Here is a 14,213-nt window from a genome sequence, read left to right as displayed (position 1 = left end):
CACTCCCTCAAAACTTGAGACATCTGCGGCATTGTGTTTCGTGACAAAACTGCACATTTTAGTGGCCTTTTATTGTCCCCAGCACAAAGTTCACCTGTGTAATGATCTTGCTGTTTAATCAGCTTCTTGCTATGCCACACCTGTCAGGTGGATGGATTATCTTGGCAAAGGAGAAATGCTCACTCATATATTTAATACTTTCTATTTCTGCCTGTGCCAGACATAATAACACACTTCAGAGTGATACATTAAAGTGATACTTCCGTGAGCCATGACTTGGCGTAATTTTCGACATCCTTTCTTTCAGATCTCTGCTCAAGAGAGCCGCAGAAAGAAGAAGGAGTACATGGACGCCCTGGAGAAGAAGTGAGTCTTTCATGATGTTCTCATTCAGCTAGAAATCAAATGTGTTGCTTTGGGAATGCGTTTTTCCCCCTATTTCTTTGGTAATTAATTAGCGTCATTATCAATGCAATAGATAAAGACTTTATTATGGCAATGACAATTCATTAAACTCAACGGTGCTTTTACACAAATACAGTAGTACCTTCCGTCTCCCCTAGTTATTATGCCTACCCGTCACTGATCTTGTAATTCCCCCTATTGTCCACAGGGTGGAGAACTGCTCCAATGAGAACAGTGAGCTGCGCAGGAAAGTGGAGAATCTGGAGTGTACCAACAAGTAAGAGACATACATTACATGGTGCTCTAGGGTATGTTTCGTGCTTCATCCTTTCCTACAATATTAATCCAACCTTGTAAAATGATCACACAGTTCACTGAGTCGAACGGAGCGTTATGTTTTGTTATGTTTTCATGTGTTTGTGCACGAATACACACCGTGTAACATTCTGTGAAGTCATATGTTAGTCCAGTGAAGTGTGTAATTCTCTGCTGTTCTGTTCAGCTGTGTGTCTATTTAGCTGTGTGTGTGTGTGTGTGTATTGTCTTCGGCAGGATGTGTGTGAGTGTCTATGACTAAGCTCTGACCCCAACTTTACCTTCTCTCTCCTCTCCCCCTCGTCCCCTTCCCCCCTCTCTCCCCTTCCCCCCCTCTCTCCCCTCGTCTCCTCTCCCCTTCCCCCCTCTCTCCCCTCGTCCCCTCTCTCCTTCCCCCCTCTCTCCACTCGTCCCCTCTCCCCTTCCCCCCTCTCTCCCCTCTCCCCTTCCCCCCTCTCTCCCCTCGTCTCCTCTCCCCTTCCCCCCCTCTCCCCTCCTCTCCCCTTCCCCCCTCTCTCCCCTTCCCCCCTCTCTCCCCTTCTCTCCCCTCGTCCCCTCTCCCCTTCCCCGCTCTCTCCCCTCGTCCCCTCTCCCCTTCCCCCCTCTCTCCCCTTCCCCCCTCTCTCCCCTCGTCCCCTCTCTCCTTCCCCCCTCTCTCCACTCGTCCCCTCTCCCCTTCCCCCCTCTCTCCCCTCGTCCCCTCTCCCCTTCCCCCCTCTCTCCCCTCGTCTCCTCTCCCCTTCCCCCCCTCTCCCCTCCTCTCCCCTTCCCCCCTCTCTCCCCTTCCCCCCTCTCTCCCCTTCTCTCCCCTCGTCCCCTCTCCCCTTCCCCCCTCTCTCCCCTCGTCCCCTCTCCCCTTCCCCCTCTCTCCCCTCTCCCCTTCCCCCCTCTCTCCCCTCGTCTCCTCTCCCCTTCCCCCCTCTCTCCCCTCGTCCCCTCTCCCCTTCCCCCTCTCTCCCCTCGTCCCCTCTCCCCTTCTCCCCTCTCTCCCCTCGTCCCCTCTCCCCTTCTCCCCTCTCTCCCCTCGTCCCTTCTCCCCTCTCTCCCCTCGTCCCCTCTCCCTAGGACTCTAATACAACAGCTGCACTCTCTGCAGGCGGTGGTGGCAGGGAAGGTTCCCCGCTCCTGCAAAGTCACTGGCACCCAGACCTCCTCCTGCCTCATGGTGACTCTCCCCAACTCAACACTCAGCCCTGTGTGTGTGTGCTTGTGTGTGTGTGCGCGAGCGCGCATTTGTGTTTCATATCGATTGGATAACCTTTTATTTTTCATTTTATATAACTCCTGCATGCTCTGTGTGTCAGCTGTTGTGGGCAGCCAGTCTTGTCTTTTTCATGTAAGTGCTTGACTGTGGAGCCTAATAACATATCGTGTGTGTGTGTGTGTGTGTGTGTGTGTGTGTGTGTGTGTGTGTGTGTGTGTGTGTCTAGGTAGTGGTGCTGTGCTTTGCTGTGTTCCTAGGGAGTTTCTACTCCAGCCTGGGTCCCTGCTCCTCCATCACAGAGACTGGCCTCTCCAGAGACATGGCCATGCAGGAGTCTTACACAGCTACAGGTACTACACACACACAGTCAGTCACACATTGCACATTCATGTTTCATGGATTAATGCTGATCTTTTTACAGTGTCAGGGTGTGTGTGTGTGTGTTAGCGAGGCATTAGCTCTGAATATCTGAGTGCTGAGAAACTAGCAGTGTTTTGTAATCCTACCAGTCATACACACACACACACACACCTTTTGGAGTGTTTTGGCGTGGCCTCCTGGAAGAGTGTACACTTGAATGTCATTATTTCCCATTCAGAGGGACTATCATTAGCATGATTAAACTGCAATGCAGCCATTTCATGATGATTGATCTTTGCTCCCCTACAGCTCTTCTCCCTCCCACATACAGCCTGTTTGCCACAGAGCCCAGTATCAGTGTTGCTGGCACTCTGCCCCTACAGCAGAACAATCTGCTTTGTAGGATATGTACAGAGCAAGGTTTACTGTTGGTAGGGTTAGGTTTAATGTGTAATCCATTTCATAAGACTTCATATTGTTAAGAGGGTTGTAGGATTGCATTAGTAGTAGACACGATCGCATCAAAGGATTATACCGTCCCTAAAAACCAAAAGACGTTTCAACAAAGAAAGATGTAAAAGATACGCATGTCATTGAGTACTTTCTCCTTTCTGGACATGATGTGATCAGGTTCTATATATTTTTTTTTACCCATGATCCTTCACAGTGAAGTCCAGGAGCCTGCTGTCCTATGAGGAGAGAGGGCTGGACGAGCCACACCTTCTGGGTCTGGGCGGGGACTATCCTGACCAATTGGAGAGGCCCACGGTTGTCATGGCAGCGTGGCGCTCTGAGAAAAAGCAGCCGAAAGGGGAGGAGTCACAGCGGGCTGAGACACGCCCACCTTTCAGCAACAGCAGTGATACGAACCCACAGAAACCCCTGCTATTAGACCTGCACAGGTAAGACACACACGTACGCATGCACACACACACACAAACTGTTTTTTTACACGATTTTGGGGTATTGATGTCAGTAAAAGTGTAGTGCTGTAGTTTTTTATTTGTTCGTCTGTCTTCTGCGCCAGGTCTCTGGAGCAGAGGGTGAACGACAGCACTAAAATCATAGAGCTGGAGAGGACAGTCAACGAGACGTCATAGGGTCTACCTCTGACCCCCTCACCTTTGACCTTCCCTCTGCAGGAGCAGGAGACGAGGCTCTCTGTATTTATAGAATCTTTTTGGATATCTTTATTATTTTATCGTATGTAGTTGTTGTTCTATTATATTGTGTTTTTATTCCATTCCAAAAGTACACCACCTTTTGATATATTTTTGTGTTCATACTTTGTTTTTGATTTTTGCCTCTATTTGCTTTACTTCTTTATATATTTTATGATATCCTTTGCTCTAGCCATTATGCTCTGTTATATTTGAGTGAGTGGTATTTCGTTCTGTATTTCTATGGTGATATTCCCATGGTGGTGTTATGAGAATGGGCCCCCGTAGCTCTGTGAATATTCCGCTGATGTCTTCACAGTAACGGGGCTTAGTATCTCAAATGCTATTATCTTTCCGTATTCTTTTCCTATTGATTTTAGTCCGGATGGATTCAGAATAGCACGCCATGTCCTTAAATTTGAGTCTCTATCAAAAGCCAAAGGTCTTCGTAGCAAATCCTATTTTTGTAAATATAAATGTCAGCCGGCATGTATGAGGTCAGTAAAAACAATGTTGACTGATGTTGATCGATGGTTGGATGTTGAGACAATCACGTTTTATAATACAGCATTATGGCAAAGTACTTTATACCAGATAATGTGTGTGGGGGAATGTGTTGTTTCCTAAACGAAGATACTTTCTTGCTGGAGAAAAACACAATGGTGGCCTTGTGATATGTAATGAACCATTATGATGTTTCTGCTAGGTCATAGTCTCTACCACCTGCACTGTCTCCCAAATACACACAGATGAACAGAACCATAAGCACATTCTCCTTTGGCCTGGACCCTGCAGTCAATCCACTCACACAGCATCCCCAAAGAGTCCATTTTATTCTTATTTATTGCATATAAACTGTAGAGTCACATTTTGCCTCCACAGGACCTGTCTTTGTCTTTATGGGTTCTGTCCTTTTTTGGTTTTTGATTCAAACAAATAAATATTTTCCGTAGTAAAAGCATCAACTGCCGTGTAAGATTGTCCTGCTTTGAAGTGTAATTGAAGTCATGTACCATGTGTTTGAGACTGCAAGCACGCATACCCTCACTGTGAGCATGTGTCAGTCAATAATGACATAAGCGTCAGAAGTCGTACTAAGCCCATCCCAAAGGTTTGGCCACCAGCTATTCAAATCAACTTATTCAAATGTTTTAACTCCAATATTTGCATGGCTGTCACGGCCGTCGTCGGAAGGAGACCAAAGATGCAGCGTGGTGAGCGTACATTTTCTATTATATTGTAAATGTCGCCAACAAAACAAACGAAGAAACAACCGTGAAGCTTAACAGGGCTATAGTGCCACTAACAAAGATAACTACCCACAAACACCAAAGGGAAAAAGGCTGCCTAAGTATGATTCCCAATCAGAGACAACGATAGACAGCTGTCCCTGATTGAGAACCATAACCGGCCAAAACATAGAAATACAGAAACTAGAATGCCCACCCTAGTCAAACCAAAATAGAGAATAAAAGCCTCTCTATGACCAGGGCGTGACAATGGCAAAAAAAAATATGGTTTATCTGGAATTTTTTTACAATGCTATATTGACAGTACATGTACTAGTTATATGACAAGGGAACAACAGTCCCTCATTTTTCATTATGCCCATATTCTTGTTGAGTTCACTGGTATGAGACTGCAAAATCAACCAAATCCACCAAATAGTTCTACTGGTTTCTACACACTTTCTACCAGGTTTTAGTTGTTTCAGTTCAGACTGGAGTATTTAAAAAAAAAAAAAATCAGACAATTTCCAGGTTCGCTGTTTTAACCCACACTCCAATGTTCAAACAAATTAAAGCTCTGCCTCTGGACAACGGGTCTATGGACACAACTGGTGTCCAGTTGATGTTGTGTGTGTGTGATCGTGCGTGCGTATATGCATATTTCTGCGTGTGCATTTTGTAAAATGTTGTGCCTGTCCCTGCCTGTGAAAGAACTGTCAGCCTGGATTATTCTCTTTTTACCTCAAATCACATTAACCTAATTCTATTAAGGCAAAAATGTTCAGACAGAGTGATTTGCTTAGAATGAAAGTCTCGTGGTTGCGAGGTTGGATAATAACGGCGTTTTACAGAAAGACGTAAAAACAGACAGATTTACTATAAACGCAAAAGCATCCTTTCCATTCCTCAACTAATTAGTAATTTCTCTATTCATTCCCATAGTGGGTTATAATGATGCAACTGATAAGTCAATTCTGACCAACATAAAAATAAAACAATGAGTGAGGTGACGTGGCCAGCGGCCCATGTGCCATTAAAAAAAACGCAACTTCTCTGGTATGCTAATTTATAATACGGGTTTGGCTGATCAGTGGGCAACGGCCAAGATCATGGATCGTAAAAAAAACCGGAAAGGGTGCCTATAAATGTAGAACGAGCACATTGTTCATTGTCACCTCACTCAAAACAAATTTGTGGTGGCTAAAACCATGATTTGCTCGAACAGTAAAGGGTATTAACCTCATGATTCCTGTAATGAAAGTGTCTGTCCTGCCATTGTGTCTGTGTCCTCGCTGTGGCCTTCTGTTGTGGTGAGCGAGCCACTCTCCTCCCCCCTCCCCCATCAGCTCGAAAGACAAATGCGTTCTGATTGTGTAACATTTAAGAATGCAATTGCGGGAAAAACACCGCTTTGGATGCTTCATCCCCTTGTCTCTGATGAAGAGAGGAGGCTCTCAGCTTTCTGTAGGTAGAATTGTATTTATCAACTCTCAATAGTCAGCTCAATAGCAACTATTTTCACATGGCGAAATGCGCGGTGGATATTGCGAGGGCAAAGCCTGTAGGTCTCATGGGTAGGAAATAAAATGTACTGTTGGATGAATACATGGCAACTAGCAGTGTGCACTAGAGTTAGCGATCTAATTGATGTGTTTTGTGTTTCCACTTCCTCAGGTTTTGAACCCCAAATGAATTATCCTATGATATGAGTTAGTGCACATTCAGATGTATGTACCGTAAGGTAGAGTACCTCATGATAAGCTGTAGACCACACTATCTACCGAGAGAGTTCTCATCTACAGTGTATTACTCGTAGCCGTCTATTTACCACCACAGACCGATGCTGGCACTAAGACGGCACTCGACCAACTCTATAAGGCCAACTATCAACAGGCTGGCTCACATCAACAGCATCCTCCCGGATACCCTAGACCAGTGGTACCCCTTCGAACATTCAACCTCCAGCTGTACCCCCTCTAAGCATCAGGGTCAGCGCACTCTCACATGTTGTTTTTTGCCATCATTGTAAGCCTGCCACACACACACACACTATACGATACATTTATTAAACATATGAATGAGTGTGAGGTTTTGCCACAATCCGGCTCGTGGGAAGTGACAAAGAGAAGGGTGTGCTTGAAATGACGCACATAGCTCTGCAATGTTGGGTTGTATTGGAGAGCGTCTCAGTCTTAAATCATTTTCCACACACAGTCTGTGCCTGTATTTAGTTTTCATTCTAGTGAGGGCCGAGAATCCACTCTCACATAGGTACATGGTTGCAAAGGGCATCAGTGTCTTAACAGCGCGATTTGCCAAGGCAGGATACTCTGAGCGCAGCCCTATCCAGAAATCTTGCAATGGCTTCTGATTAAATTACATTTTCACAGAACCGCTTGTTGCAATTTTGATGAGGCTCTCTTGTTCAGATATCGGTAAGTGAACTGGAGGCAGGGCATGAAAGGGATTGTCACATTCTGACCATAGTTCTTTTGTATTTTCTTTGTTTTAGTGTGGTCAGGGCGTGAGTTGGGTGGGTAATCTATGTTCGTTTGTCTTTGTTGGTTTTTTCGTTTGGCCTGGTATGATTCTCAATCAGAGGCAGGTGTCGTTAGTTGTCTCTGATTGAGAATCATACTTAGGTAGCCTTTTTCCACCTGGGTTTCGTGGGTGGTTATTTCCTGTTTAATGTTTGTGTGTTTCACATTACGGGACTGTTTCGGTTTTCATTTTGTTTCACTTTGTTAGTTTGTATTTTGTCGTATTCATTTCTCATTAAAAGTCATTATGGATACGTACCACGCTGCGCATTGGTCTTCCGATCCTTCCTACTATTCCTCAGAGGAGGAGGAAGAAGAAAGCCGTTACAGGGATAACGAATTCAGTTGTTTGTGTCGTACGTTTCGGGAAAGTACCTGCGTAATTGCGCACCCAGCTCACTCCGGCGCTTCGCTATATCACATTTGATTTTGTCCGTAAGCTTGAGTTAATTTGCACACAATAAATCATACAATGATGGAAAGACCTGTGTGTTGTCCTTGTTAATGCAGACAGAGAAGAGCTCCAACTTCTTAATCATAGTCTCAATTTTATCCCACACATTGAAAATAGTTGCAGAGAGTCCCTGTAATCCTAGATTCAGATCATTCAGGGGAGAAAAAACATCACCCAGATAGGCCAGTCGTGTGAGAAACTCGTCATCATGCAAGCGGTCAGACAAGTGAAAATGATGGTCAGCAAAGAAAACGTTAAGCTCGTCTCTCAATTTAAAAAAGACGTGTCAATACTTTGCCCCTTGATAACCAGCGCACTTCTGTATGTTGTAAAATCTTTTAATGGTTGCTGCCCATATCATTGCATAATGCAGAAAATACACAAGAGTTCAGGGGCCTTGCTTTAACAAAGTTAACCATTTTCACTGTAGTGTCCAAAACGTTTTTCAATCTGCCAGGCATTCCCTTGGCAGCAAGAGCCTCTCGGTGGATGCTGCAGTGTACCCAAGTGGTGTCGGGGGCAACTACTTGCACGAGCGTTACCACTGCGCTATGTCTCCCTGTCATGACTTTTGCGCCATCAGTACAGATACCATCACATCTTGACCACCAAAGTCCATTTGATGTCACAAAGCTGTCCAGTACTTTAAAAATATCCTCTTATGTTGTCCTGGTTTCCAGTGGTTTGCAGAAGAGGATGTCTTCCTTAATTGACCCCCCCATAAACGTAAATGACATATACCAGGAGCTGCTCGTGTGGTGGTTCATTCCTTTACTATCAAATGAGGAGAGACAAACTTATCACACAAGTCAGAGTTATACTTAAACTAAATCTTTATTCACATATTAATAGGGGAGCAGGTTAATACAACAAACACATATAAAGGGAATTGACTGAGTGCTCTACGATAATGATGGCTGGTGGACGAATCACCCTCAGATGATTCGTTGAGAGCCCCGAGACAAAAGTACAAAGGTCTTTTATAGCCAAGATACACCCCCTTCAGTCTACATGACAAACAACAGACGTATGGAATGGGTCACAAGGTTAAGATTTGTATGAAAGATACTTATAATTCACAGCAGAAAGTATCTGCTGTAAAAACTGTTCTCATTGTGTAGATACCAGGGTCTGGCCCTGGAGTCATCTCTCCCTGGTACCTTATAGAACAGAAACATTAACTCATGCTATGGAATGCGGTCTATTTAGGTTTTATCCCCCAAAAGACATCGTAAATCTCCTGTCAGTGTTAAATCTCCCAGAGGCCCACATTCAGTTCACACAGACACAATAGAGTTACAGTATAAGAACACTCTATTCTGTTGCATAAAACAACCATTTGATGCAATAAAAGTATTATAACATAATCTTGTAATTCTCTCATACCCGCCATGTCTGTTGACTCATCCAGCTGTAACACATATAATTCCCTGGCTTGTATGCGAAGCAGTAAATGTTTCTAAACATCTTCTGCCATGTCACTGATGCGTCGTGAAACAGTGTTGTTTGATGAAGGCATTGTCTGTATAGTTTTTTGGGCCTTTTCCCCCAGCATTGTCCCAGCCATATCCGCGGCAGCAGGAATAATTAAGTCCTCCACAATAGTATGGGGCTTGCCTGTCCTAACTACTCGGTAGCTCACCATAAAAGAAACTTCTAGCCCCTTCTTATTAATGGTATCTGTTGCTTTTATACATGTCTTACTACTCGAAAGTCGTCTTTATTCTCACTCAAAAAACTCCTGTGGCTTATTTTTCAAATGATCATGTTTCGTTTTGTCATGGCAGAATCAGATTTAGCAAGGTAACATAGATAGATAAGATGTTATTTTCATCATATGCTTGTGAGATACTTGTCATTAGAATCTTCTGAGCTAGGGATTGGTAACTTGGGGCCAGAGAGGGGAGAGGTCAGGCTTGTCTTCATAAGTCAATGTATCTGTTAAACCATGTGGTACTAAGTAGAATATCAGAAGGGGAGGAGGAAAGAGTGGAACGTTGGTTTCTTATGGGAACGTTGTTTGTAACTATTCCTAAACCATGTGAAGGGATGGAGTTATTAATTGGGGAACCAGTTAGTTATCTCATACAATGTCTGTACGCCAGTCACTCCCTACTTTTCTCATAGGGGGAAGGAGTTTGGCCGTGTTTGGAACCATTGTATGACCCTCTGAGGTTGCCCTTATCTTGACCTAGTATTTGACCTAAGGGGCTCACTGTCTGATTTTGAGTTTGTCCAGGTTTGGGAATATCTAGACATGACAATTGATATATGCCATTGGATGAGGTAATGGTTGGTAGACAATGAAGTACCAAGCATGAGATTTAAACCTTGTCTTGGGAGATCAAACTGAACGATGATTTATAGCTGATGCTGTCTAGCGATAGGATACTCCTCTTTCGGGTAAAGGATTCTTTGTAAGTTGAGAGGGGTGTATCTTGGCTATAAATGAAACTAAGAATTGTTTTGTAAGGACTCTCAGAGAATTCATTTATAGACACTGAATTGATCTGAGAGTCATTAAAGGGCTTTGGTGAAGCTTGTATATATATTAAAGATGGAATATATAATTTAACTCTGACTTGTGTGTGGTTGGCTCTCTCTCTCTCTTTATTGAGTAATACAGGAAATTACCACGACAGTTTCTAAATGTCTGCGCAAGAGTGAAGGTTCCTAATGGATGTTAATTGTTTGACTAGACTACCTGTATCTGACATTGTGTTGTTATTTCGCGGAACACTAGATGGTTTAATTTTATTTTTGGCAGTGAAACGAGTGTCACGTTCCTGACCTTATTTCCTTTGTTTTGTCTTTGTTTAGTATGGTCAGGGCGTGAGTTGGGGTGGGCATTCTATGTTATGTGTTTCTATGTTGGGTTCATTTTCAATTAGCCTGATATGGTTCTCAATCAGGGGCAGGTGTTTGACGTTTCCTCTGATTGAGAACCATATTAAGGTAGGCTGTTCTCACTGTTTGTTTGTGGGTGATTGTTGCTGTGTCTGTGTTTGTTCACCACACGGTACTGTTTCGTTTCGTTCGTTTGTTCCTGTTCGTGCGTTCATGTTTTATGTTCTCATGTTCAGGTCTGTTCACGTCGTTTTGTTGATTTGTAGTTTATGAAGTGTTTTTCATCTTCGTTGATATTATTAAAAGTATGTATTCAAACCACGCTGCATTTTGGTCCGATCCTTGCTCATCCTCAGACGAGGAGGAAGACGAGCGTTACAACGAGGCTACTCAGGCGAGAAAAAAGCCTCACCCAAATGTATAGTCTTGTTGGAAAATATAAATGTACTGTTTGAAAATGTGAAAGAAAAAATATTTTAAAAAACCCAGTTTGGGAATACCTGCCCTAGTCCCACTCCAATTCGCATACCGCTCCAACAGATACACAGATACACAGATGACGCAATCTCAAACACACTGCCCTTTCCCACCTGGACAGAAGGACAAAAGGAACACCTACGTGAGAATGCTGTTCATTGACTACAGCTCATGTTCAACAGCATAGTGCCAACGAAGCTCATCACTAAGCTAAGGACCCTGGGACTAAACACCTCCCTCTGAAACTGGATCATGGACTTCCTGATGGGCTGCCCCCAAGTGGTAAAGGTAGGTAACAACACATCTGCGACGCTGATCCTCAACACTGGGGCCCCTCAGGGGTGTGTACTTAGTTCCCTCCTGCACTCCCTGTTCACCCACGACTGCATGGCCAAACACGACTCCAACACCATTATTACGTTTTCTGACGACACAACAGTGGTAGGCCGGATCACCAACAATGATGAGACAGTCTATAGGGAGGAGGTCAGAGAACTGACAGTGTGGTGCCAGGACAACAACCTCTCCCTCAATGTGAGCAAGACAAAGGAGCTGATCGTGGACTACAGGAAAAGGCGGGCCGAACAGGCCCCCATTAACATCGACGGGGCTGTAGTGGAGCAGGTAGAGAGTTTCAAGTTCCTTGGTGTCCACCCCACAAACGAACTATCATGGTCCAAACACACCAAGACAGTCGTGAAGAGGGCACGACAAAACATTTTCCCCCTCAGGAGACTGAAAAGATTTGGCATGGGTCCTCAGATCCTCAAAAGGTTCTACAGCTGCACCATCAAGAGCATCCTGACTGGTTGCATCACTGCCTGGTATGGCAACAGCTCGGCATCTGACCGCAAGGCGCTACAGAGGGTAGTGTGTACGGCCCAGTACATCACTACCCCCAAGCCATAAGACTGCTGAACAATTAATGAAATGGCCACCGGACTATTTACATTGACACCCCCCCATTTGTTTTGTACACTGCTGCTACTCGCTGTTTATTATCTATGCATAGTCACTTCACCCCTACCTACATGTACAAATGACCTCAACTAACCTGTACCTCCGCACACTGATTCGGTACCAGTACCCCCTGTATATAGCGTCGTTATTGTTATTTTATGGTGTTACTTTTATAATTTTTTACTTTGTTTGGTAAATATTTTCTTAACTTCTTGAACTGCCCTGTTGGTTAAGGGCTTGTAAGTAAGCATTTCAAGGTAAAGTCTACACGTGTTGTGTTCGGCGCATGTGACAAAAAAAGTTTGATTTGAATTAGGAACTTTTGGGGTCCTATTTTGACTAGGGTGACCAGTCGTTCCTGATTTCCGGGGACAATCCCATATTCTTGTGGCCTGTCCCCGGCTAGAGCGGTCTCTGAAATTGTCCCCGATTAGCCCTCGGATAGAAAAAAGCAACTCTGAAGTTAAATTGAGGCAGATATTTCAATAATCAAACGCTGTATCCAATCATATTTGCATGTAAAAAGGATGTCTATCCCTGTTCCAAACTCATTTGCTCCTACGGTTTCGCCGCAGACCTTGTATGAGAACGTTTGATCAGTGATACATTGTAACCACTGCATGAACAACTACGCCCATGGCTAGAAAGTGCATCCAACAGCATAGCGTACCAAACTTGAGTGATTATAAAATTGCTAGATAGGCAAAGATTAATAAGAAAACTGTGGATGGGTAGTTGATTTCTGTGTTATAATTAACACAAGTGTTTCAAAGGACTATCGCGAAATGTTATAGTTTAGTATATGTGGTTCCATCCATGCCATTGTTTTTTTTTTTTTTTTTTTTTTTTGCACATCATCTTAATTTTATATAGCAACTGTAGTCTAATTATCAACTCGACATTCATGACAATCACTGGATTAGGTTGCACTTCAAAATATATTGAATCATGCATTCCTGCTTCCATGGCTTAGATGAAATATATATATTTTTTAATACCTCAGTAGCCTATCTATTGCACTTTGTAATGAAGGACCCTGATTGACTGAGCAAATTATGGGCTGGTGCCACCAACAAAGTTCGTGTCACCAGTGACACCAGTGGGAAATGAGTTGGCTGTGCGCACGGTGCTGTGGACTGGTGTGGATGAAATGCCAGGGCCGAATTGTTGTCCCAGTCCACCCCTGCTCTGCCCTACTTTTACCATAGTGATGATACTGAGGCATGGTGAGGCGGTGCAGGAGTATCCCACAATGCCCTTGCCGGGGCCGGAGATGAATGCTGCCTGCTGCAGCTCGTGAGCTTCTGTTGAGCTGACGCTTGTTGATGCCGCCGCAGCTCGTGCTACCATTTCCAGACCGTCAGCTCGCACTAGTCGTTCGCGATCACCAGCGCGTGCTTGACGGTGCGGTGAACACAGGTCCCCGCTGCTTTGGATCCCTTCAACAACCGCGACCATAAAAAGGACGGACACTGTCATCCAGCGATACCCACCGTATACCGTCTCTGTCTACCGGAGTAGCCGGGGAGAGGGGGTCCAGTGCCAGCCGCAGCATGAGCATGGACCCCCTGGCCAAGCCCTGCCCGTCCCAGGCGGAGCACAACCCCGGGACCTTCAGCGGCCGACTGACCGCGCTGGAAGCGGCCGGGGAGGACAGCGAGTCCGGCTGCGGCGAAGAGGAGGCCATGGGGGGCAGTGATACGTTCAATAGCCTCGTCGAGATGGAGGTGGAGACGCTGGAGGAGAAATTAAAGGGTCTGGCTTTTAGGAAACAGATTTCGTATAGGTGAGTCAACGGTAGAAGGCTAGCCTTCAGGAATAAGGGCTAGACGTTATTTGGATTAAAACGAGGATTTAGACAGCAGAGAGGAAAATGGGATGAGAGGACTGTAGATCATTCTCTTCCCATTTACATTCACTTGGGCTGTTTGTTATTGACAAACATTGACAAAAACACAATCGAACAGACACACACACACATCTATCTATATATATATATAGAGAGAGATATATATATTTTTCACGGCACACATATTTCCGACATAAGGTCCTCTGAAATACTGTATTATTATTATTATGGTAGACTATTACATGAATAAATTGTGTTAACTATCAGAGTAGGCTCTCTGACTGAACCAGCTTTACCACACCGGCTTTCTGACCTAGTGTCCATAGTGTGTGTGCGCATTGTTGTATTTTCTGTGTCGTTTTTCTGTGTGTTGTCGTGTGTGGGAGGGGAGAGGGGGTTAGCTCTATTGATTT

General features: G+C 44.6%; 2 protein-coding genes across 2 annotated transcripts in view; both read left to right on the top strand.

The window, feature by feature from the left end:
• The window catches only part of LOC120031875 (cyclic AMP-responsive element-binding protein 3-like protein 2), a 30,662-nt gene extending 26,253 nt beyond the window's left edge, over nt 1-4,409 (top strand). The window contains exons 7-12 of the mRNA XM_038977684.1: nt 308-366; nt 614-682; nt 1,786-1,885; nt 2,151-2,274; nt 2,952-3,186; nt 3,312-4,409. Coding sequence (XP_038833612.1) covers nt 308-366; nt 614-682; nt 1,786-1,885; nt 2,151-2,274; nt 2,952-3,186; nt 3,312-3,384 — 660 coding nt within the window. The 3' untranslated portion in view covers nt 3,385-4,409. The remainder of the gene's footprint in view (nt 1-307; nt 367-613; nt 683-1,785; nt 1,886-2,150; nt 2,275-2,951; nt 3,187-3,311) is intronic.
• An 8,889-nt stretch (nt 4,410-13,298) lies between these two features.
• Nucleotides 13,299-14,213, top strand: part of LOC120032064 (diacylglycerol kinase iota-like) — a 75,554-nt gene continuing 74,639 nt past the window's right edge. The window contains exon 1 of the mRNA XM_038978008.1: nt 13,299-13,737. Coding sequence (XP_038833936.1) covers nt 13,505-13,737 — 233 coding nt within the window. The 5' untranslated portion in view covers nt 13,299-13,504. The remainder of the gene's footprint in view (nt 13,738-14,213) is intronic.

Source organism: Salvelinus namaycush, chromosome 38, assembly GCF_016432855.1.
Source record: "Salvelinus namaycush isolate Seneca chromosome 38, SaNama_1.0, whole genome shotgun sequence".
In the NCBI taxonomy this organism is placed as follows: Eukaryota; Metazoa; Chordata; class Actinopteri; order Salmoniformes; family Salmonidae; genus Salvelinus; species Salvelinus namaycush.
This window is presented reverse-complemented; position numbering and strand designations above follow the sequence as displayed.